General features: G+C 48.0%; 1 protein-coding gene across 1 annotated transcript in view; it reads left to right on the forward strand.

The window, feature by feature from the left end:
- Positions 1-10,272: 10,272 nt before the first annotated feature.
- Syt13 (synaptotagmin 13) overlaps positions 10,273-22,674 on the forward strand; it is a 39,179-nt gene continuing 26,777 nt past the window's right edge. The window contains 1 exon segment of the mRNA NM_030839.4: positions 10,273-10,541. Coding sequence (NP_110466.3) covers positions 10,359-10,541 — 183 coding nt within the window. The 5' untranslated portion in view covers positions 10,273-10,358.

Raw genomic sequence — 22,674 nt, forward strand, 5'->3', positions numbered from 1 at the left:
CTGCCACTGTGTATACCTCCATGTCCCCATCTGTAAAATGCCTCCCTGTACCCACTCCTGTAAAATGATGGCACAAACTACCACCAGGTGCTTCATACACATTAGGGAGAGCCAAGCTGTTGGCGCTTCGGAGAGGTCCGTGGGAGATGATGCTGAGGGACGAGGCTAGCCCGAGCGGGTCTGCCCGAGTGAGTCTGCCCTTGCTCTCTCCTCCACCAAAGCAGTTTGTCTTTTGTTTTCTACTGTACTGTGTGTTGTCACTGTGACTGGACTCCCTCCCACGCCCTGAAAGCACCTGTTTCACATTCTACGACACTGTTTAAAAGGACAGCAATCATTCCAAGTCCATTGCACATCACGTGACACGCATTAGGCTGAACCTCCATATCTATTGCGTAGTCTTAAAATTTTTGGACACTGAGCTGAGCCTTCACGATGCTATTTTGTCCAAGGCTTCCCAGTTGGCTTCCCTGTGGGACTCAGGTTCACTGGGGCCATTTTCCTCTGGCTTAACAAAATCACAACACTGTTCTCAGCCTGCCTTACCACTGAACAGACACAAACCAAGGAGGCCATGGACTCTGGCCAAGGCTCCTCCGGATAAGCCAAGCCCCAGAGAGGAGATCCGTGGCCCCCTCTACAAGTGAGAAGCAGTAGAGAAACCTGCAAAAAGTCTGTGCATAGAGGCAGAAGGGCTCAGAGACTTGAATGTCTATTCTGGACAGGGGCTCTCAGTGCCTGAGATGTAGTATGCCTGGCTCTGTTCTGCGGCTGAGAACACACCAAAAAGCAACACAGAACCGTTTTTCCCTGCCTTCCAAAGGCCTTATTTCCAGAGGAGACTCAGCAAGATAGACAAGACAGATACGCAGTGCACTGTGGAAAGTTAAATAGTGTAAGTGCAAATGCTCGAAAAATTAATGCAGGAAAGGGAAGCAGGAAGTGATGGGGCGAGAGATGGGAGGACGGAGGAGAGAGTTGGTGATTTCAGATGTATCAGGTCCCTTAAAGGCTGCTTTAGAGGTTAGGCTTACAGCAGATCCAGAGAGGGAACAATTCCTGAGATGGCCTCTAGGAGGAAGCATTTCCTCATTTAAGAAACAACGGTCTAAAACTTTCTAAAATCGGGCCACTGGCTCTCTGATCTGGTAAACAGGGGTACCCACACTATAGGAACCTCTGTGACATACTTAGAACCTATGCACTGTGTGCATCCTACTTCAAAAATAAGTCACAATGACACCCCCACCGTAGGCTTTTATTTCAATGTGAATCACAGTTATACTGTTTTGCTCCTGCCCCCACTAGCAAGAGCTGCCAATCTCCTCAGATTTTACGTAATAGATTAGTACACAGAAAGCTCAGAGTGTGCTTGACAGGTAGGAAGCACTTGATGACTGTGAGCCTCACCTCCGGAGCACACCCACGGAGCCTCCTTTGCGATTCCTGGTCTGTCCCAGTTCTACAGTAAAGGGAGAACAAGCGAACAAGCAGATTTGCTCTCTGTGTGTGTTTGTGTGTGTGTGTGTGTGTGTGTGTGTGTGTGTGTGTGTGTGTGAGTGTGTGTGTGTGTGTGTGTGTGTGTGTGTGTGTGTGTGTGTGTGAGAGAGAGAGAGAGAGAGAGAGAGAGAGAGGACTTCTAGAATGCTGGAATATCCATCACCCTGATGATGGTGATGGTGGTGGTGGTGGTGGTGGTGATGATGGTGGTGGTGGTGATGATGGTGATGATGGTGGTGGTGGTGATGATGATGGGGATGATGATGATGATGATTGTGTGTGTACATGAGTACACTTGCCAAAGGAGGCCAAAGGTATTAGATCCTCTCAGATCTGGAGTTACAGGCAATTGCAAATCACGTGACATGGGTTCTGGGAAAAAGAATTCGGATCCTCTGGAAGAGCAGTAAGAGCTCTTAACTGTTGGGGCATCTCTCCTACTCTGTTTTTGGATAACTCACCCTATGTCATTAGCAACTCTAAAGGTTTCAATTACCCAGTGGATCTGGGCAAACCACCCATCTTGGATTCCATGAAGCAAACACTCCAGACCTCTCATTTGTTGGTTGACTTCTCAATTAATTAAAATATGTGGGGTTATGTTGGGTTTTTCATTAATTAATTGATTTATTTATTCACTTTACATCCTAATCACAGCCCCCTCCTGCTGCCCCCCCCCAAGAAGAGGGAGGGAGGACCCCTTGGGTATCACCCCACCCTGGCATATCAGGTAACTGCAGGACTAGGCACATCCTCTCTCACTGAGGCCAGACAAGGCAGCCCAGTTACGGGAACAGGATCCAGAGGCAGGCAATAGATTTAGGGACAGCCTCTGCTCCCATTGTTGGGGGAGCCACATGAAGACTGAGCTGTATATCTACTACATATGTGGGGGCCTAGGTCCAGTTCAGGTATGCTCTTTGGTTGACGGAGCCCCCAAGGGTCCAGTTGACTTTGTTGGTCTTCCTGTAGAGTTCCTATCCCATCTGGGGCCCTAAATCCTTCCCTCAACTCTTCCCCCCGACCCCCCAAACTCCGTCTAATGTTTAGCTGTGGGCTTCTGCTTCTGTTTCAGTCAGCTGCTGGGTGAAGACTCTCAAAGGCTAGACTCCTGTCTGCAAGCACAACAGAGCATCATTAACAGTGTCAGGGTTTGCTTCTTGCCCACGGATGGGTCTCAAGTTGGGCCAGTCATTGGTTGGCCATTTTCTCGGTCTCTGCTCCATCTTTGTTCCTCCATGTCTTATAAGCAAGATAAAATTTTGGACCAAGGTTTTGTGGATGGGTTGGTGTTCATATCCCTCCATTTGGAGTCCTGCCTGGCTACAGGAGATGGCCACTTCAGGTTCCATATCCCCCACTGCTAGGAATCTCAGCTAGAGTCAGCCCCACAGACTCCTGGGAGCCTCCCCTATCCAGGTCTCTGGGTCCTAGAGACAACCCCTCCCCCATTGCTCTCTTTATCCCCTCTTCTACCCAGTTCCCTCCCTTCCTCTACTCCTATGACTATTCTGTTTCCCCTTCTGAGTAAAATTCAAGCATCCTTGCTTGGGCCCTCCTTGTTATTTTGCTTCTTTGGGTCTGTGGAGTGTAGCATTGTTATCCTGTACTTTATAGCTAATACCCACTTATCAGTGAGTACACACCATGCATGTCCTTTTGGGTCTGAGTTACCTCACTCGGGATGATATTTGCTAGTTCTATCCATTTGCCTGCAAATTTCATGATGGTTTTATTTTTAATAGCTGAGTAGTATTCCTTTGTGTAAATGAACTCCATTTTCTGTATCCATTCTTCACTTGAGGGTCATCTGGGTTGTTTCCAGCTTCTGGCCATCACGAATGAAGCTGCTTCGAACACAGTAGAGCATGTGTCCCTGTGGTATGGTGGGGCATCTTTTGGGTATATGCCCAGGAGTGGTAACTGGGTCTTCAGGTAGAACTATTTTCAATTTTCTCAGAAACTGCCAGATTGACTTCCAAAGTGGTGTACAAGTAAAACATGTGTTTTGGTAATGATACCAACAGACATTAAAAGGTCTGGATATGAGACCAACATCCCTAGGTAGGTGGTAGACTGGGGTGAGGGGAGAAGGGTGAGGTCAGTCAGGGTGTAGGCTGTGGGCTGTGAGCATCACAGAATAGACTGAGGCATCAGTGGCGGCCATAGCCATGGCGAGCTGGGACGAAGCTAGAAAGCTGGACCAGTGGAGGTCAGTTCTGGGAAGTGATAGTCTACTTCCTCAGTCCTGGGGTGTGAAAGATCTTGGGCATTTGTAAGGCTACCCCTGGTCAGTAAGAAAAATAATCAAAGGCATTAATGTAACTTAAAGGCTCTGCTCTGGGTAACATCACAATGCAGAGTATTAGGGGGCTGGAGAGACAGCTCAGTGGATACTAGCATCGGCTGCTCCTGTAGAGGACCAAGGTTTGGTTCCCAGAATCCACACAGCTTCTCATAGCCACCCTATCCCAAGGGTTCTGATGCCCTCCTCTGACCTCTACAGGGACCAGGCACATATGTGTCAAACAGACATACAAGGCAAACCATTCATGCAAAAAGTAAGGTAAAAGATACAACATTTTTAAAGGGGGGGAGGGTATTACCTGTCTTACCATGAGCCCAAGAATGATAGACTATCATCTCTTTGTTTATATCAGTTAGCTCCTGATATGTGACATATACTCTAAAACTAAATAGCTCATTGCTTAATGGAACTCAGAGTTCTGTGGGTGGCATTTGGCTGGGCTCAGTGGGGAGGTTCTTCTAGCTTCTGCTTAGCTCAGTCATGTGTTGAAGTGAGTGGCCAGTCACCTGGGTAGCATTGCTTCAGGATGGGCCTGCTGCAGGTTGGGGGTCGTAGGAATAAACAGCTCACTTGAGCTGTCATTGTCCTTTGAGATCTACTGGGCTTCTTCACATGGTGTCTGGGTAGGATTCAGTGATGGACTGTGGAAGCTCCCAGGGTGCCTTGGGAACTACATTTAAGTTAATAAGAGATGTTAAAGATGAAAAGAAAATTAATAAGAAAATTCTAGAGGCTGTGCCAGAGCTAAATTCTGAGTGATATAATTTTCAATTCCTTCCTCTCACTTAGCCTTCCCTGACCATACTTCTTCCTCTTTATCTTCAACAGAAGATGTTAGCTACATGTCTGCTCTAGGAAAAGCTTTGCATCTGTGAAACACCTCCCACCCCACCCCCTGCCGTGTGGCTGTGGAATAGGGACAGTTACTTACAGTGACAATTTTGGGATTTTGATTTCTTTAAAAGACACAGAAATAGTATAAGAATATGTTTTCATTTTAATCTCAGGTGTAGGATATGGGGCTGCTTCAGATTGTCCACAGCAGCTGACTATGATTTGCCCCATGCTGTAGCAGGGGTGTGATTTCGCCAGCAGCAGATAGTTTCTGTGATTGTGTGACATTGAGATTTCTGGGGACTTTTCAGAGGGTGTCTTAGTTAGGGTCTTATTGCTGTGAACAGACACCATGATCAGTGTGAGTTTTATAAAGGACAACATTTAATTGGGGCTGGCTTACAGGTTCAAAGGTTCAGTCCATTATCATCAAGGCAGGAGCATGGCAGCATCCAGGCAGGCATGATGCAGGAGGAGCTGAGTTCCACATCTTCACCGGAAGGAGGCCAGGAGTAGACTGATCATCCTCAAGCAGCTAAAAGGAGGGTCTCCAAGCCCACCCCCTCAGTGAAACACTTCCTCCAACAAGGCCACACCGTCTAAAAGTGCCACTCCCTTGGACAAGCATGTGCAAACCATCACAGAGGGTATATAAATGCCAGAGCCCCTAGAGATAGAATGGGTTGTTGCTTGGTTGCTGTTGGCCACGGTTTGTTAAGTAGTCATGCACAAAGAAGAAACAAGAAGAAACTAGATATCCTGAGTGTGAACATCAAACTTGCCCCCAAGGAACTGAACTCTTCCAAGCAGCAGGAAGTAGTCTAACAATAATGTCTCCCCTTTTCCCTCTTGTCTCTCCTGTCTTGGGTTAGGAGGTTGAAAGGGTGAGAGAAAGGGGGTGGGGAAGGAAGAATCCACAAAGCAGCCAAAGACAGCTACAGTTATTCCCCTGAGTCCCTTGACCAGCCTCCCTGTGATTCTTGTTTACCCTTTGTTTCCTCTCAAATTGATCAAACTCTCCACTTCATCTTTCTAAGACACTCTGATTTACTGATGTCGTGTCCTGTGTTAATGATCACCATTTGCATGATCACTTTTGTGGGTCACTTATGTGTTAAAGACATTGTGAGACAAGATTCTGTCTCTAAAATTAACTGATAACTGAGCAACAAAATCTGTGGACACTGTAGTTTACATTTTTAATTTATTGTGCACTAGAATTCCTTTCTTGGCATGCCTAACTTAAGATGTGTGCATGTGTGTATGTGTGTGTGTGTGTGTGTGTGTGCATTCATACATGCATGCTTGAATGTGCGTGCAAGTATGTGCATGTGCGCATGTGAATGTAAGCCTTTTGAGAATAATTTTGATTTCTCACCATTTTTGGAAAACAGTGTTTTCAAGATTCTTATTTTGCTCAAGCCTAAGTAAAATACAACTCTGAAAATTTAGGACTAATGTCTTAAAGATCATTATAAAACGATACTGCTAGCCCTTTCTTTGCCTGATTAAAGCTTACAGATTAAAAAAAAAGTCACATTTACAAATGATACTAATATCTTATATTACATCCTAAATACAACTTAGATTCCCTGTTCCACAGTGTGTTTGCACAATAATTCTTCAGCCTTGAAGAGGAAAGACTAATTTAAATAGAGCCCCTTTAGATGATTAAACTGATGACCCAAATGTACAGGGGACGATAAGCTGGGTGGGAGACAGAAATGTCCGACCTTAAGCCAGCGCCAGCTTTTTGGTTGCTTTCTGCTCTGAAAGACAAGTTGATGCTTTGAGCAAAGGCAGGTTTCTAAATGCCCAATATGCCAAGACTTCGATTGTGAAAAGGGTTTTCGGTGCTAAGATAACACAGAAGTGTGCCATGTTTCATGTTGTATCTATAACTGTTAGATAGCAAATACCTGATGTCCATGTTTTCTGTTTTTAAATATAGCTTTCTTTGATCTTTACGAAACTATAATTATTTTAGGAAACATATTTCTAAAGTTTATAAGAAAACAATTCAAGGAACCATCAGGCAGATAGATAGATAGATAGATAGATAGATAGATAGATAGATAGATAGATAGATAGAAGATAAAGGTTAAAAATATATTTTGCTAAAAAGAAATTGAAAGTGATACTATACTATACTGCCATCTGGATTCTTCTCTAATATGAGTGTCTATTTACTCATCTAAGGACAGCCTTTGCAGAGCGTTGTGAGAACGGACATACTATACCACCCACCGGTCATAGGAAAGCACGGAGTTACGCTCATGATGATACTTGTTTGTAGCAACAAAGCACGGTTACTGGTTCATGTACTCGCTGTTCTCAGCGTTTCCTAATGCATTCCTTATAATCATTTTAAAAATTACTATTGTGAAACAATGATGCTGGATGCAGCCTCTGCAGCCTCTGGTCATGGTTTCCCTTAATTGCGTATGGGGACCAGGGGAGTTGACTGATCTGTGTGTTCTGGTCTTGTGTAATTGCATCCAGTGATGGGATGGTGGCTTGAAGAATTCTCAGAAGCTACCCCATGGTGAGCAGCCATGTGGCTGTATTTGAAATTTTTTTCTCCAGGATGAAAGTCTTCCTGGATCTTGGAGACTAGGAATGACTCCTCCCATTATTTAAACATCCAAGCATATATCGAAATAAGAATGGAGGTGTTTCATACAGAGATTGGGGGCAGCCCTTGGAGAGCTTCCTTCTGCTTGAGATGACCCCCCCACCCCCAACAATTTTGCTCTTGTCCGACCTTGGCAGCCCGGCAGCCGGAATATTCCCAATTATCCACCAGCCTTTTCTTCACTGTCTCATCCATTCTTTCAGGATGACTCTGTCAACCACTTTTATCAGACCACATGATTTCATTTGTCAAAGAAACCCAGTCATGCCTTTTCATTAAAGGCCACTTCTCAGATATCAGTCGCAGGAAGTGTAAGTTAGCCCTTTGATGGTGTGTGTGAGGCTGTCTGGTTGGATAGCAAAGGCATTCCAGCATCCTGACAACCCCTGGGGTTCATCTGTCTTGGGCTCTGCTCTTGGCTCTCTAATAGGTTCATTGCATATGAAAGAGATGAGAGGTAAGCTCTTCTTCCTAGGCTGGGGGCCACCGAAGCTGTTAGCATCCCAGTAACCATAGCAACAGTGGACCACATGGCAGGTGTCTGATGTCCATGAGACATTTTCTGGCGTTAAGTGCTTTTCCTCCTTCCACCCATGGCTCCCTTAGATTCTATTCTGACTGGTGGCATTAAGAGTCTCCCAAGGGAGCAGCTCAAGCCTGGGAGACCTGCAGCCAGCTGCCTTAATTAAGCCTCTCATCTCCCCAGAATGTTTAGCATTGCCAAGCTCAGGAGCCCAAAGAACCTCCCAGGCCAGTTCCGATGAGAGAGGCTGCTAAATAGAACACAGGAGATGGGGGGGGGCAGTTTAAGAAGTACAGTTCACAGCTGTAAACAAATGGAGCTTAATAGGAAACTATTCCTGGTGTAGAGCAGGCACACAAGTAATAACTGTGGAAAAGTCAATGCAATAAAATCGAGTTGATATAGAAACTGAAACTCCCTCCAAGCTGCTAGAACCCCTAGGGACATGGTCCCATGTATCACTTAACAATTATTAAGTGCCTACTGTGTGCAATCATGAGTGACGTGGAGCCTCTGATTTTTGAATTACTGATGACTGAAGGGAAGCAGGACCAACCATGTAGCAAAGTGTTTGGATCTCAGTTGCTCCTCTGGTCTATCCATGGAGAGCCTTTGAGAAGTTATGTAGGTGACAGTCAGGGTCCGAAGCAGATTTCAGAAACATCCATTCTGACAGACGTTGAGAGGATTACAAAAACAAGCTAACTACTTCAAGAAGAAATGATTTTCTCCTGTCCCCACCCTTTAAGAGAAATGGCAGCCAGGGCTTTCTTCCTCTTCAAAGCTGGCTGCTGTGCTGGGTGGGAGATGCTCGGGCTACAGGGAAAATCCCTGCGGAGGAGAACCAAGGGCCCCCGTCGAGGTTTCAGGTTGTTTCCTGTGGAGGCCCAGCACCAGCTGCTGCTGCTGAGTGCTTCATCTCACAGCCCAGACCAGCTGGACCCCTAGATAAGAGCGGTTCCAGAGACTTCCTACAGAAAACAACTGTCCTAAGCCATGGCGTCCTGGGTGGGGCTCTGCAGTGTGTAAGTGATAAATTAGAGGGAGAAAAAGGGGACCCCGGCAATGATCACACCTGAGGGTAGACAGACAAGAGCTGCTGGACATCTCCAACTCCAGTCATCAGCTGCCCGGAGGCTGTGGATTAAATTCTGCCGAGCCTGTCTCAGGAGTGCCCAGCACGTCAAAAGCCCACAGACATCTTGCCCTCAGTGAAGGAAACCTTCCTAGAGCCAAGACAGTCACCTTCCTGGACAAATTCTCATTTTCCCTCCTTCATAAGCATACATATTCTCCACGTTGTGAGCTCTGTGCCCAGGGACAGACAACCTCTCATGTCATTGGCCCTGGGAAGATAGGACTTTGAATCAGCAAACACTGAGTGTGGCCTCAGGATGGTAGTGGACTTGTGTCCTTTCTGAGCTTCAGTATCCTCAGCTATGTAAGAAGTAAGGTCTCTGGTGATCAGATCAGGTAATCCATGCAGCCCATAGATAACCGCAAGAACACAGGACCCCACGACAAAAACCACACTGCATCAGTCAGCCCCTGCCATACCTCAAGCTCCCCCATCTCTCTCCTGATTTTCCCCATACTCCTCCTCCCAGTCTCTGCTTTTGTCTGTCCTTAGCGGCAAGTCACTGTGAGCCTAGAAAATGAGACCGCTCTAGTCCTGTGTGTTTGCAAAGCTTGGGGCACCCACTTTACAGCCTCCTTAGCAGCTCTGGGGAAGGGGGAAGGGTGGTATGGCAAATAAAGGGTTACTAATCTGATGAGATGACCAACTACCCAGAATGAGTTCCAGGCCTGGTTGCTTGAACCTGTGACTTTAATAAGCTCCAGTCCTTCCTATGTCCTGTGTGTGTACATGTACTTGTACAGACAACACTTTGTGAATATGTACATGTGTGTGTGTCTATGATGGAGCACTAAGAATGGCTTCATAGAACTCTGAGGTTATCATGTTCCAATGTGTGTGTGTGTGTGTGTGTGTGTGTGTGTATGTGTGTGTGTCCATACCTATGTGTGCATCTGCGTGTGTATATGTGTGCGTGTGTGTGTGTGTGTACATAGAGTTCTATGAATTGCTCCATACAACCCCAAGATTATCACCTGAGAGAAAGAGAGAGAGAGAGAGAGAGAGAGAGAGAGAGAGAGAGAGAGAGAGAGAAACACACTTGGAATGACCCCACACAACTCTGAGGCTATCATCCGCCAATGTGTGTGTGCATGTGTATGTACGTGTGTGTGTGTGTGTGTGTGTGTGTGTGTGTGTGTGTGTGTGTGTGTGTGTGTATACATAGAACACACAAACCTGAGGCTATCACCTACCTTCTCCTGCCCTCCTGGCGATAGAGGGGCGGGTCACATGGTGGCGAGGAGTGGGTAACATTTGACGCGCCTCCGGGTCAGCCTCCGCCTCTGACGTCCTTACAGCCATCCTCCCTCCCAGCTGGCTGCGTCCCCGCCCTCGGAGTCTAGAGAGCGGCTGGAGCCAGGCGGGAGCGCGAGGTGCAGGAGGCCGGCGGGAGGCGGGCGAGCCGCGGGAAGCAGGCACCATGGTTCTTTCGGTGCCTGTGATCGCGCTGGGCGCCACGCTGGGCACTGCCACCAGCATCCTTGCACTGTGTGGGGTCACTTGCCTGTGCCGACACATGCACCCCAAGAAGGGGTTGCTGCCGCGGGACCGTGAGCCCGACCCGGAGAAAGCGAGGCCCGGTGTGCTCCAGGCAGCCCAACAGGTGAGTGAAGGCCAGGTAGGATGGCCGGGACACCCTGTTTTCCCAGGCAGGGAAGGGTCAGCAGACCTGCAGCAGGGGTCGCGGTGGCCCCGAGGAATGGGGGAGGGACATGAAGGAGAATGGGCGGAGTAGGGAATTAGGGCTTCAGAAGGCTGGGAAAGGAATTAGGTGGGGAGACAGTGTGCAGGGAGGAGTGGTTGTGAGCCTTTGGAAGGCTGAGAGAGCTGCAGGGTAAGGATACCTACCCTTCGGGGGGGACACCGAGGAGAAGCCCGCAGAAATAGGGGACAAGGATAGTGGGGTCTTCCAGAGGAACGAGGGTGACTGTAGGACAAACAAATAACTGGAAAATAATCAGAAGGGAGGCGACACCTCCTCCCAGCTGGACAGCAGGAGATGGGGGGCTCTAGAAGGAGCCAGTGAAGAGTCTGCAAGACCCCCACTCCTAGCAGCTGAGCCTCAGCAGCCCCGCAGGTCTCTGGAGATTAGAGGGCTTTTATCACCTTCATCCGTGGTCCTGCTTGAGCTAGAAATGGGCTGTGCATCCCAGGCAGGAATGGCAGCAGGCTCTGAGAGGTCTGGGAGAAGAGCCTGCTCCATGATCTGTGACCTCCAGAAAGCTTCTCAGGTGGAGGACAGTGCTTCCTGGAGAGCCAGAGGAAGGCTGGCCATAGGTCAGGCGTGCATCAAGGACCTCCCAGCAACTTACAGATCCTCTGGTTTTGGTCTCCTGGGAGCATCCTGCTCTAAGCCAGTCCTCATTTTCCTAGTAAATTAATTATTCAGAAACCCCCCAGGTCCCAGAGTGGAGCCTGTGTCATTGGTCACAGTAGAGAGTAAAGGGAAATGGCTGCTGTCCTTGAGGCACTTAGAATTCCAGGCAAGTGACATTGTCACTGTAAACAGGAGCTGGTGAGTGGTGGGAGGTCAGCCTGGAAAGGTCTGCAAGTGGGGAGTGGGCTCCCCGGTGGTGAGGGTGTGGCCCGCTGCCTTTCCCTCCCATCTGGTGTGGATGAGAGACACACCTGAGGGACATATGGCATCCTGCTGCCTTTCAGCCATGGCCCTTCAGCCCTGCCCCTGACTGGGAATCGGTTAGCATAAACAGCCACCAGGCTTCCTTCTAACTGTCCTACTGACCCCCAGTAGCCCACACAATGTTGATTATCTCCCAAAGACGTGCCAGCCAGGCTATTTCTTCACAACTTAACCCCCCCAACACCTCATTAGAATAAGTGGCAGCAAGCCAGCCATGGCTTAGTCACCCCCACACTGCCTCACTGGTAAGACTTTTACATATATCCATGCTTGTCAACAGACTGACAAAGGTAAAAGGCCAACTTACAAATTAGGAAACATAAGTGACTTGCCCAAGGCCACACAGTTAGAGTTTTTGAGCCCCACTATCCCTGAGCTAGCCTGATTTAAGATTCCTAACTAGTAGCCCCTCCAACCAATCCCCTCCCCCTCTGTCAGGTGCCTCTCTCTCCAGGAAGGCTCACCCCTGTGACTCTTTCTGCTGTCTTTGCCTCTCTGGCTTGATTCTTCTTCTCTTCCTTCTCCCCCTCCTCCTCTCCCGCTTCCCCCTTCTCCCCATCCTCCTCCTTTCTCCCCTTCTCCTTCTCCCCCTCCCTCTTCTTCCTCCTCTCCCCCTCCTCCTCTTCTTCCTCCTCCTTGCTCCCCACTCATTTTCCATACAGATGGTTTCTCAGCCTTTGAATCTCTTGCTGTTATCTTCCGAGGAAGGATTTTACTTACTGGCCCATGAAACAACCCCCTGATGACCATGTTCCATACCATCCCTTCTAACACCTTTTAGAGCACTCCCAACATTGGCTGTCATTCATATCAGCCACCTGCATAATACTCATTCCTAGTACCTAGAAAATGCCATTTGTGCAATAAGAAACCACTGGCAAACAAAGGCGCCCAGTTTTCTGTTCTAAGGGATATGGGTGCAGGGGGCTGTGTCTCTGCAGCCCAGGGTCAGTTCTATGGAGGCTCAGTGATATCTGCCCACGAGTATCTGTTGATAAGTAATGCTCACCCATCTACATTTCTTCTCCTGGTTCCCTGGTGCCAGGGAACTTGGCAACACAGGCGAAATCAATAGGTGTGAAAACGATGGCCTGGGAGCTCAAGGTGTCTTGGTGGCCACTGTGCTCTGATTCAGCCACTGACCCAGATAACGTAAGGACAAAGACAGTGCACTTGATTTCAAGGAAGCCAAGGAGGCAGGCGCAGGGTGGGAGGTGACGAGAACAGTCAGCAAGGCTCACTGAAGATGATCCTCAAAGAAAGGACGCTGTGCTGGGGGAGGGAGAAGACTAAATTTCTGGCTCCAATAGCTTGCAGCTGTTGTGTCCCGCTGAGGTCTGGGGTGTTTGTAGGGTGCAGCATCCCTGCCTCATGCTTCCAGATCTCATTGGCTGTGTTGCTGGGAAATGTCTTTGGTGTCATAGGGCAGACTGGGAATCTGATTTATGCCCCAAGTGGATAAACACAATTGAGATTTGTACTGAAAAAGAAGCCTGGAGGTCTTCCCAGGGGTTCAAACTCTGCCAGGAGCCTGCAGATGGAGTTTATGGGGGTCAGGGTCTTGAGTGGGGGGGAGATGATCATGGTTTTGTCACCAGTAACTCCAACTGAAACTTGGCAATTTCTCTAAGTGGGGCTATAAACAAGAAAGCATGAGTGTGTTCCTGATCCCTGCAACTTTGTTGCAGAAGATCATAGCTCATTTGAAGCATGCTGCCCGATTGCTGACGCTTCCCCTGTCGTTTATTCCCCTCCCCTCCCATTTTAAGTTATGGCATTTATTAAAGTTCCTGCTCTGTCCTGTGATTTACTACATTAATAAAAGACCACGCATGTAACTTTCCCTGGATATATGCTATTGACTATCCCTTTACGACCTATGTGTTTTACCTTCAGATTTTTAAGCATCCTGGAGACATATCTGAGGGCTTCTCTAGATAGTGAAGGGGTCAGGTCATAGCACAGATGACCAGGAGCTCCTGCTGAGGGCCAGGTGGCAGAGGGTGGAGGTCTCTGTAGCATCCCCTCTGCAGACCATCCCTGGCTGGCTTCCGGTCACAGGTCACAGTGCTTTGCACTAGAGCCAGACTATTGTCCCTTTGCTCCCCCTCACTTGTGTCCAGTCTTTGTGGGGGTGCAGACAATGCAGTCTCTCACACAGGCCATTCCTGGGACCACAGGGAACACCTCAGTTCACTCCAGGATAGCTTCATTACAGGTGACCTGTAGTCAGGGAGATGCCCCACTCAGGGTGCTCTGAGGGCTGTTCCTTCTCCTTCACAATTGTCTGAATTTATGGGAAAGCTGCCTTTAGAACCCCTAGCTTCATTCTCTGGAATTTCCTCTTCCCAGGTTTCAGGTTTCCACTGTCCTTTTTGGCATTCCTGGGTGAGCAGAGAAGCTGCCCTCCCCCTTGTTCACCCTGAAGTCTCTAACATGACCCTACATGGTCAAGAGGCTTTCATTTTAGGGTCCTATTTCCCTTAGGTGACACTTGCTTAACTATGACTGTAAGTGTCTTAAGTGGATCTTTTCAAATAACTCTTAGGTTCCCAGGGGAGCTGGTATTTTCTGTCCTCTCAAAGGCAACATGTAGCCAGAGGCTTTGGTGAACTTGCTTGGCCTTAATTGGTACTCACCCAACTCTCCCATCCACACCCTTGCTCCCCACTGCCACAACCTACTCCCCCATCCACACCCCTGCTCCCCACTGCCTCACCCAACTCCCCCATCCACACCCCTGCTCCCCACTGCCCCACCCAACTCTCCCATCCACACCCCTGCTTCCCACTGCCACCAGCGCCCAGCTCATACACTTCTTTCTTTCCAACGGAGTTGAGACATGATGGCTTTCAACAGAAGCTGAATTCCAAGTTTTTGTGGGATGAATAAATGCTAAATTTATGTCAAATAATATATGCATAGCTGAGTCCTTTCCCCCAAAGTCCAAAGTATACATGTTCCTGACAATGTCTGCTGGGAAACAGGGCATGGGATCCACCTGGATGTACATATTGAACGAAAACATTTTATATATAACACGGACTAGGGGGGACAAACCACAGGTCATACAGGCAAGTACCCATTTATAGGAAATCCAAGGCCAGGCTTGAGCCATGCATGGTGCCACCCTGTAAGGCAAGTAAGGGACAGGTGGAATACAGAATGGGTAGCCTTTGGACTTTGATCTCTGCACTGCCTCTTGATGTAAGCGCTGGGTACATGGTTTATTTCCTTTAAAATTCACCTAGCCTTATTGTTTTTGTGCTTCCCTGTAAGAAGTAATGTACCAACATGGTTCCTATTAAGCCATCTCATCATGACATAGTGTTTGTGCACATTATATCAGACCAGTATTCTAATGATAGGAGCTTTTAGGCCTGAGATCCTCACATACATGGTCTATAACAAGCTGCCTCTTGGCCCTACCTATTTGCTACTGTTTCTCCATTTGCAACATAAAAGTCTTGCCCTATGGACTGGGATCACAGGGCCATCAGTGAGGCCCTAGGAATCCTCTAACTCTTCTTCCTGTAGCCTCAGAGTAGCACCTCCAGGCTTCTTGTTTTCACTACACTCATGAGTAAGATGGGCCAAGAACAACGGTGGCACCACATATTAATCACATCACCCATTAAAGGTTAATGAGTGCATCTGAGGTACAGCATACGGTGAAAGGCAGACATGTTGCTGCTGAGGAGACAGAAAGTGCAGCTGCCACAGAGCATGTAATGGTGCTGCGTGATAGGTAACATTCAGGGAGCTGTGCGGAATCCTGAGGAGAGGCAATGTCAGTGACAGTATAAAGTACATCTTTCTCCAGGTCTGAGAGGATACTCTCTGGACATCCCTTTTGTTGACTCTTAAAGACTGGAGGCCCTGTAAATTGCTAACCCCACTCCTGGAACTGATTGGACTCTGGCTGCTTTAAGGGTTGACCTCCATAGGTTCTCAAGCTTTTACTTATTCATTATTGTTGTTGATAGGTGTTCATGGAGACAGGGGAGACTTGAATCCAACCCTTCCTATATGCTAAGTACATATGGTACTACTGAGGCCAGCCCAGCCCCATTCTCAGCTTTTTAAAGGATTTAACTGCCAGCTTACTGTTATTAAATACCCTGACTTGTAACTCTTCTGTCTGTACAAACAATAATAAAAGACCCATTTCCACAGAGTAGTAAATATCAGGACTGGCACTGCCATCTACACAAGTTCTTTATATATACCAGACAATTGCACTTTACCAGTCAGAAATGGGAATCTGGAGAGCATAAGTAACACATTCATAGGCAGAGCTGGGACACAGACTCATGAAGTCTCACTCTAGAACAAAATATTGGATCACTTAGCTAGAGCTTTATAAGAAAAAGCTAGTAAAAATTTTGTTCAGGCCACTGTTTCCCCAGACAGGTGAACAGGTGCCTGTGTCTTTGCGGTTCAGTTTCCAAAATATCCTCTGATGCTTGGGTTATTCTCTTCCTTGTACATCTGCTGGCTCCAGGCACTAGGTACAGCTCAGGGCCCTCCTGAGAGATTTTACACAGTAAACATGTTTGGGCTGGTTGCTTAGCAACAATAAAGACAGTATGAATTTTTCATCACAAGATTAGCATAAATTATTTCAGGGAGATGAGCACACAACTGCAGGAAGTGCTAAGCCCTTCAAAGCAATCGAATAGGGTATCTCTGTACCTGGACCTATCAGTCCTTCCTAATAGCAGGTCCTGACCTATTGCAGTCCTGCTTCCCCCCCCCTCCCTGTTTCTCTTTTTTAGTATGGCTTATAGATTAATGTAGTGATTAGTGTTAATTATCAACTTGACAGAATTTAGAATCACCCAGGAGACAGGCTTCTGGGCATACTTGTGGGGATTATTTTGATTATGCTAACCAAGGTGGGAAGACACGTCCACTGTGGGTGGCACCATTCCCTAGCTGAGATCCCGGACTAAACACATGGTGAAAGGGAGCTGAAGAGCAGTGTGCCTCCACTGCCCTCTGCATTCACTGTTATGAATGTGATGTGATTAGCTGCTCCAATCTCCTGCTGCCTTGACTTCCCTGCTATCCCTTGAGCCAAAGGACAACCTTTCCCCTTGTCTACCAGGCATGTTATCACAGCAACAGGAAAATTAGCCAACAGTCAGGTTTGTGACTTATTCCCTGGTGGAGCCCATACAGAAAACACTGTTGCACCCTGTCCAGGATCTTAGATGCTGACCATGTAATCAGCAACTGGGAATGCAGGAGAAGGACTCAAGGAGATAAGGGAAAGAAGAGACCAGCAGGAGGAACCAAAAGGACAAGGGAAGATGAAGGCATCTGAGACAAGACCCAGGAACAATCAGAATACACAGAACAAGTTCTTTCCTGGGCACCTGTCACGCTACAGGGCTATTGAGGTCAAGGCTCTCTCTTACGTACTCTGAGTACAGTTTCTCTGCCCATTCCTCTACTAAAAAGCAACAGTTCACACACACACACACACACACACACACACACACACACACACCCCTCTGACTTTAGTGGCTCTGTGTTAAGAGCCCACAAAGCCTATTTCTTTCTAGCTCTGGGGAAACCTGATTTGAAGAAAATAGCTTCATAGAAGCAAGTGTACTTGTGTGTGTGTGTGTGTGTGTGTGTGTGTGTGTGTGTGTGTGTGTGTGTGTGTGTCTGGGTGTCTGGGTGTCTGGGTGTGTGTATGTGTTGGTGTCTGTGTGTCTGTGTGTGTGTGTGTGTCTGTGTGTGTGTATGTGTTGGTGTCTGTGTGTCTGTGTGTGTTCATGGGCACTAGCGCATACATGCATGCAGTGTTTGCCAAAGTCAGAAGAGGGCTTTGTATCACTTGGGACTGGAGGTACAAGCAATTGTGAGCCACTGGAAACCAAACCCAAGTTCTCTTCAAGAGCAGCAAGTGCTCTTAACCACTGAGCTATCTCTCCAGCCCCATAGAGTTGAATTTCAGTAACTAAGGAATTCTCTTTATGGGCCTCAGAACCAACACATCTAAGCACACAAAATACCCCATAACCAAGTTGTAGAAACTAACATGTCAGCAAAGGGGGAAAGAAAACAGAAGTGTTCCTCCTTCCTATCCTCTCTCCCCTTCACTATTTTTATACTTTTCTCCTCCTCCTCTTCCTCCCCCTCCTCCTCCCCCCCTTTCTCCTTCTTCATTTCCCCTCCCCACCCCACTCCCTGCTTCTTTAAGTTGGGGATTTCAGACAGGGACTCACTGTTATAACTATGTAGCACAGGCTAGACTGGTACTCACTCTGTAGACCGAGTTGGCCTGAAACTTAGAGATCCTCCCACCTTGCCTCCCAAGTGCTGGTATTAAAGGTTCGTGCCATCACACCTGGCCCTCTATTCCTTTTTCTTATCCCTGTAATGACGTTGACTGAGCACATACTGTGTGCCGGGCTCAGTACTGGGGGATGGGTACACTGTAGTGACTGCTTCGTCATCTGTGACACAGTGACCCGTTCTCTATCCTCATGAAGCATACAGTGCCGTGGGCAGGACCAGAGTCAACAGAAGGGTCAGCATGTGTGGGGTCAGTGAAGCTGAGGCCAGCAACCCATTGCAGCCCCTGTTCAGGTTCATCCTCATGCAAGCTCAGAATGTTCTAATGCCTCTGCACACCGTGTACGGATTCTATTCCGTTTCCGTGTGTTTTTGTATTAAGGTAGAATCCACACAAAACCCAACCACTCGAAAGTGAATCATGAATCAGGGCCGTTTAGTACATTCCACTGTTAACCAGTCACCACTCCACCTAGTTCCAGAATCCATCGCCTCAGCAGAAAACCTGCACCCATTGAGTGGGAGCCTCTTGCCCTTCCTCCCCAGGCTCTGGTAAACACCCATCTGCTGCTGTCTCCACGGACATTTTGTATAAATAGAATCATTTAGCAAGTGACCTTCTGTGTCTGGCATCTTATAGTTAGCATAATGTCTCCTTTTACAACGCTTTGTTTTATATGTGTGTGTGTGTGCGCGCGCACGCACGTGCCCCCATCAAAGTGTGTATGTTCAGGTGCACTTGGATGCGGGTGTAGGAGGCTGGCCGAGTCCCCAGACGGGAAGTTACAGATGGCTGTGAGCTGTCTGGTGTGGGAACCCTGCTTTGGTCAACTGCAAAACAGCAAATGGTGCTCACTGATGCACCAGCTCTCCTTCCACACCACGCAGCATTTCTGAGGTCTGTCCCATTGTCCACACATCCCTCCTGTTTTCTGTCCCTAGTCCCACTGCCCTGGGCTTCCCAGCTTGTTGATTTGTGTCCCTTCAGGTACACAATACACATGGGAGTTGAATTTCCAGGTCATATGGAAGTTCTACATAAATTATGGAGGATCAGCCAAACTGCCTTCCATAGACACTTTGCATTTTTTATTCCCCCCAAAATGTTTGAGAAGCCAAATCCTGCAACTCTTTTGACATTCTGGCTTTTCCTTCCTTCCTTCCTTCCTTCCTTCCTTCCTTCCTTCCTTCCTTCCTTCCTTCCTTCCTTTCCTCCTCCTCCTCCTCTTTGAGATAGTCCCCTAGCAATACGTGAAGCTGTGCTTTGGGTGTAAGCGGTGCCCCGCCCCCACCCCACCCCATTCACCTGCTCTAACATCTGGTCTCCAGCTGGTGGCGATGTCTTGGAAGGTTGAGGAAGTGGAGCCTTGCCAAGGGGAGTGGGCACTAGGGGTGGGCTTTGGAGTTTTACAGACTGGTACCACATCCTGTCTGGTCTGTTTCCCGATTGCAGAAGCAATCTGACCAACCACCTCATCCTCTGATATCCTGGATCTCCGAGGATGGCCTGCTATTTCCTAAAACTGTGAGTCAGAATAAGCTCTTCTTCCCATAAGTTGCTTCTTGTCAGGTTTAGTCACGGCTGCAGGAGATGGAACTGAAACATACGTGTATCTCACGCCAGAATTTTCCAAGCCCTTCATGGAAACATTTTAAAATTATTCTTCTGCATTGATTCTGATTTACATTTCTAAGCTCTTCAACTGGTTTTAAACAGCCACTTGCACTTTGCACTGAAACTTTATTGAAGTGAACCCAGGAACATCTCAGTGCATCTGAGATACACGTGTCCCTGAAGCAGTGGGGTGGGACACAGTTGAGATGTCTGTACCTGCCATTCTGTACCTTAAATCTGTTGCATGCTGACACGGTCCTCTTCCTCAGCTCCCACCCCACCAACCTTTAGCCCTCCTGGGTCCTAGGTCCACCCAGACACTTGGGTGTCCTCAAAGCTCAACTCCATTTTGTACATGTATTTTGTCCTTATGTCTTGATGCTGACAGGACAGAGCAGTGCCAGGAGCAGCTCTGACAATGTCCCCATGGGGCTGGTGTGGCCTATACTCAAGCCTCCCCATCAAATCTAAGCGCTAATTTCTTGGCTAACGGACTTTTGTGCCTTTATAGTACAGAAAAGGCTTAGACGATGTTCACACTGCATTGAAAGGTAATTATGAGATATTTGGAGAAGTTGGTTGAGATTTTAGAGTGGCTGAGGAGCACATTATGAGTTTTTCCATGAAAACGACAGTATCACTTGCCTTCTGAAGCTTGCTCTATGGGAACAAGTCGGGATCGTGCCATGAGGGGCATTTATGCATGTGAGTATGAATGAACAAAAGCGGGAAGGGCCCTGAAGGAATTCTGTGTGATTGAGTCCACCTGGCAAAGACCCAGGGCACATTGATATATTTCATTGATTTCCTCTGCCCTCACTTCCGCTCATTAAAGCCAGGGTGTGCTTTACTTTCTTAGAAACTGGCACGGGGCTCGGAGGAAGGCTAGGAGAATGAATGGATTAGAGGCTGCCTGGGTGATGGCTGGGGAGTGGATGAGCAAGCTGCCTGCAGCCATGGCATACAGCATAGCATAGGGCTGCAGGAGGGCTGCAGGTGGAGTGTGGGCAGACTCACTCCCGATTGGTTTCCCTCCCTTTAGGCCTTCGCTCACTTGGTTAGCATAGGACAAATTAACGACTTCACCCATGGGCATGGGGAGCTGTCTCAGTCTGCAGAGGGCTGGCTGTGCAAGCATGGAGACCTGTTCACATCTGTGGCACCAATGGAAAGGCCTGGCCTAGTGGTGAGCGTTTGTAATCCCAGCACCTCTGATCTCCATGTGCACATACACACGAGAGATGTGTATCTGCACACACACCTAAATCCTCACCTGTGAGGACCAGGCTCCAACTCTTGGGAAGTTCATACTGTGCCTGACAGAGGGTCCAAACTGCTTAAGGTGGCTATGCTGCTGAGGTATCAAGGAGGGGCGGTGGCAAATAGGACAATGAAGGAGAGGGAAAGGGGTGTGTGTGTGTGTGTATGTGTGTGTGTATGTGCATGTGCGTGCATATGTGCACATGTGTATATGCATGTTCATACATGTAAGCACTTGTGCATACATGTGTACATGTATGTGTCTGTGTGGATGTATGGATGCATGTGTATATGTATATCCATATGCATGCCGGTGTGCATATGTGTTTGTGTGTGTGCAAGTGTGTGTTTCCACACATATATGTGCATTTGTATACATGTTTATATGTGTATTCATATATGCATGTTTGTGTGTATGCATATGTGTCTAACAGGAAAGTAGAAGGAATACTATGATGTGGGAGGAAGATTTCTAAAGAAAGGGAGGACCGAAGAAGGAAGGAGGAAGGGAAGAAAGACGTTCCTTCAGACTGGAATGTGGCTTAGTGATGGAACACTTGCCTAGCATGGTCCTTGGTTCAGTCCCCAGCATGTCACAAAGGAGGAGGAGGAAGACCACAGGACTGGAAGACAACACAACTGACTATGACAAACTGTCTTCTCTCCTATGCCAAGGAGATTCCCACATACACATAAAAGCAGGGGGGAAATACTGGGAGGGAAGAGGGGATCAGAAAGTTGGGTGGGAGAGAGGGAACGCTAGTTGGAAGGGCAAGGTATGAAAGTGACACATGTGAGTGAAACTGTCATGATGGAGTTCAACAGGCGTGGTGCTGCATGCCTGTAATCTTCACACTGGGGAGGTAGAGCAGGAGAGTCAATAGTTCAAGGCCATTCTTGAGTACCTAGCAAATTCAAGGCTGATTTGGGCTACATGAGGCCCAGTCTCAAAAAATCGAAGCTAGTGATGACTGAAATTCTAAAGGAGAATGTTCTGGGGAGGATTCAGCTTAGGGGAGAGCACTGAGGGAACAGCAGAGGGTCTAACGGAGGCAGGCCCAGGCCAAGCTGCCTCTCTTCACTTTTGGTGGCCCTGCCTTTCCTGGTTTCACATCTTTCCTTTCCTCAGTGCCTTTCAGCAGCAGCAGACATGCTTCCATTTCCAGTACAAGGAAGAGCAAACTGCCAGACAGAGGCAGTGGTGCTATTTCAAGACAAAAATCCACCCTGACCTGCAGGGCTTTCCTGTAGCTGTGTCCTTTGGTCCTTTGAAGAGCTCATCTCCTATTGTAGGAGTAGCAGATCCTCGAAGCAGCACCTGTCGGGGGCCCCTTGTGCAAAACACCTTAGGACATGAGGAGTAAGAGTGTTAGCAATGGCTGACTCAAGGCCAGAGCTTTGCCGATGACATCAGGACAAGGACAAGGAACCGGGCGATCTTTGGGTTCCACAACACATACTCTTGAAACAATAGATTACAGAATCCAATGGGGAAGCCTGGAGGTGAAGATGGTCAAAGGCTCTGTGAACCAGAGGCAGGAGAACTCAGCCTGCAGCTGGAATGAAAGGAAGCTGGGGATGGAGGGCACCATGTCACAGGGTGCCCTGAGAGTCTCATGCCCACCAGAGTGTGAATAGACACAGCCATCCTTTAGAGCCCTGTAAGGCAAGTAGGGACCTTAGTGGGGGAAGTGTCAGGGGACAACTGGAACACTTGCAGTCCATGCAAAGGAGACTGAGCTGCTAGTGTCGGAGGAAGCTAATCCCTGTCAAACATGCCCAGTAGTGTTTCTAGACTCTTCCTTTTAGGAAGGCTCCAGAATCCTTGGCCAACTCGTAGGAGAGTCCTACAGGAGCACTCACAGTGACTCCAGGTCTGCTTATACCTGAGCCTGAGCCGTGAGGTCTGGA

The sequence above is a fragment of the Rattus norvegicus genome, chromosome 3, assembly GCF_021556685.1.
Source record: "Rattus norvegicus strain SHRSP/BbbUtx chromosome 3, alternate assembly SHRSP_T2T, whole genome shotgun sequence".
In the NCBI taxonomy this organism is placed as follows: Eukaryota; Metazoa; Chordata; class Mammalia; order Rodentia; family Muridae; genus Rattus; species Rattus norvegicus.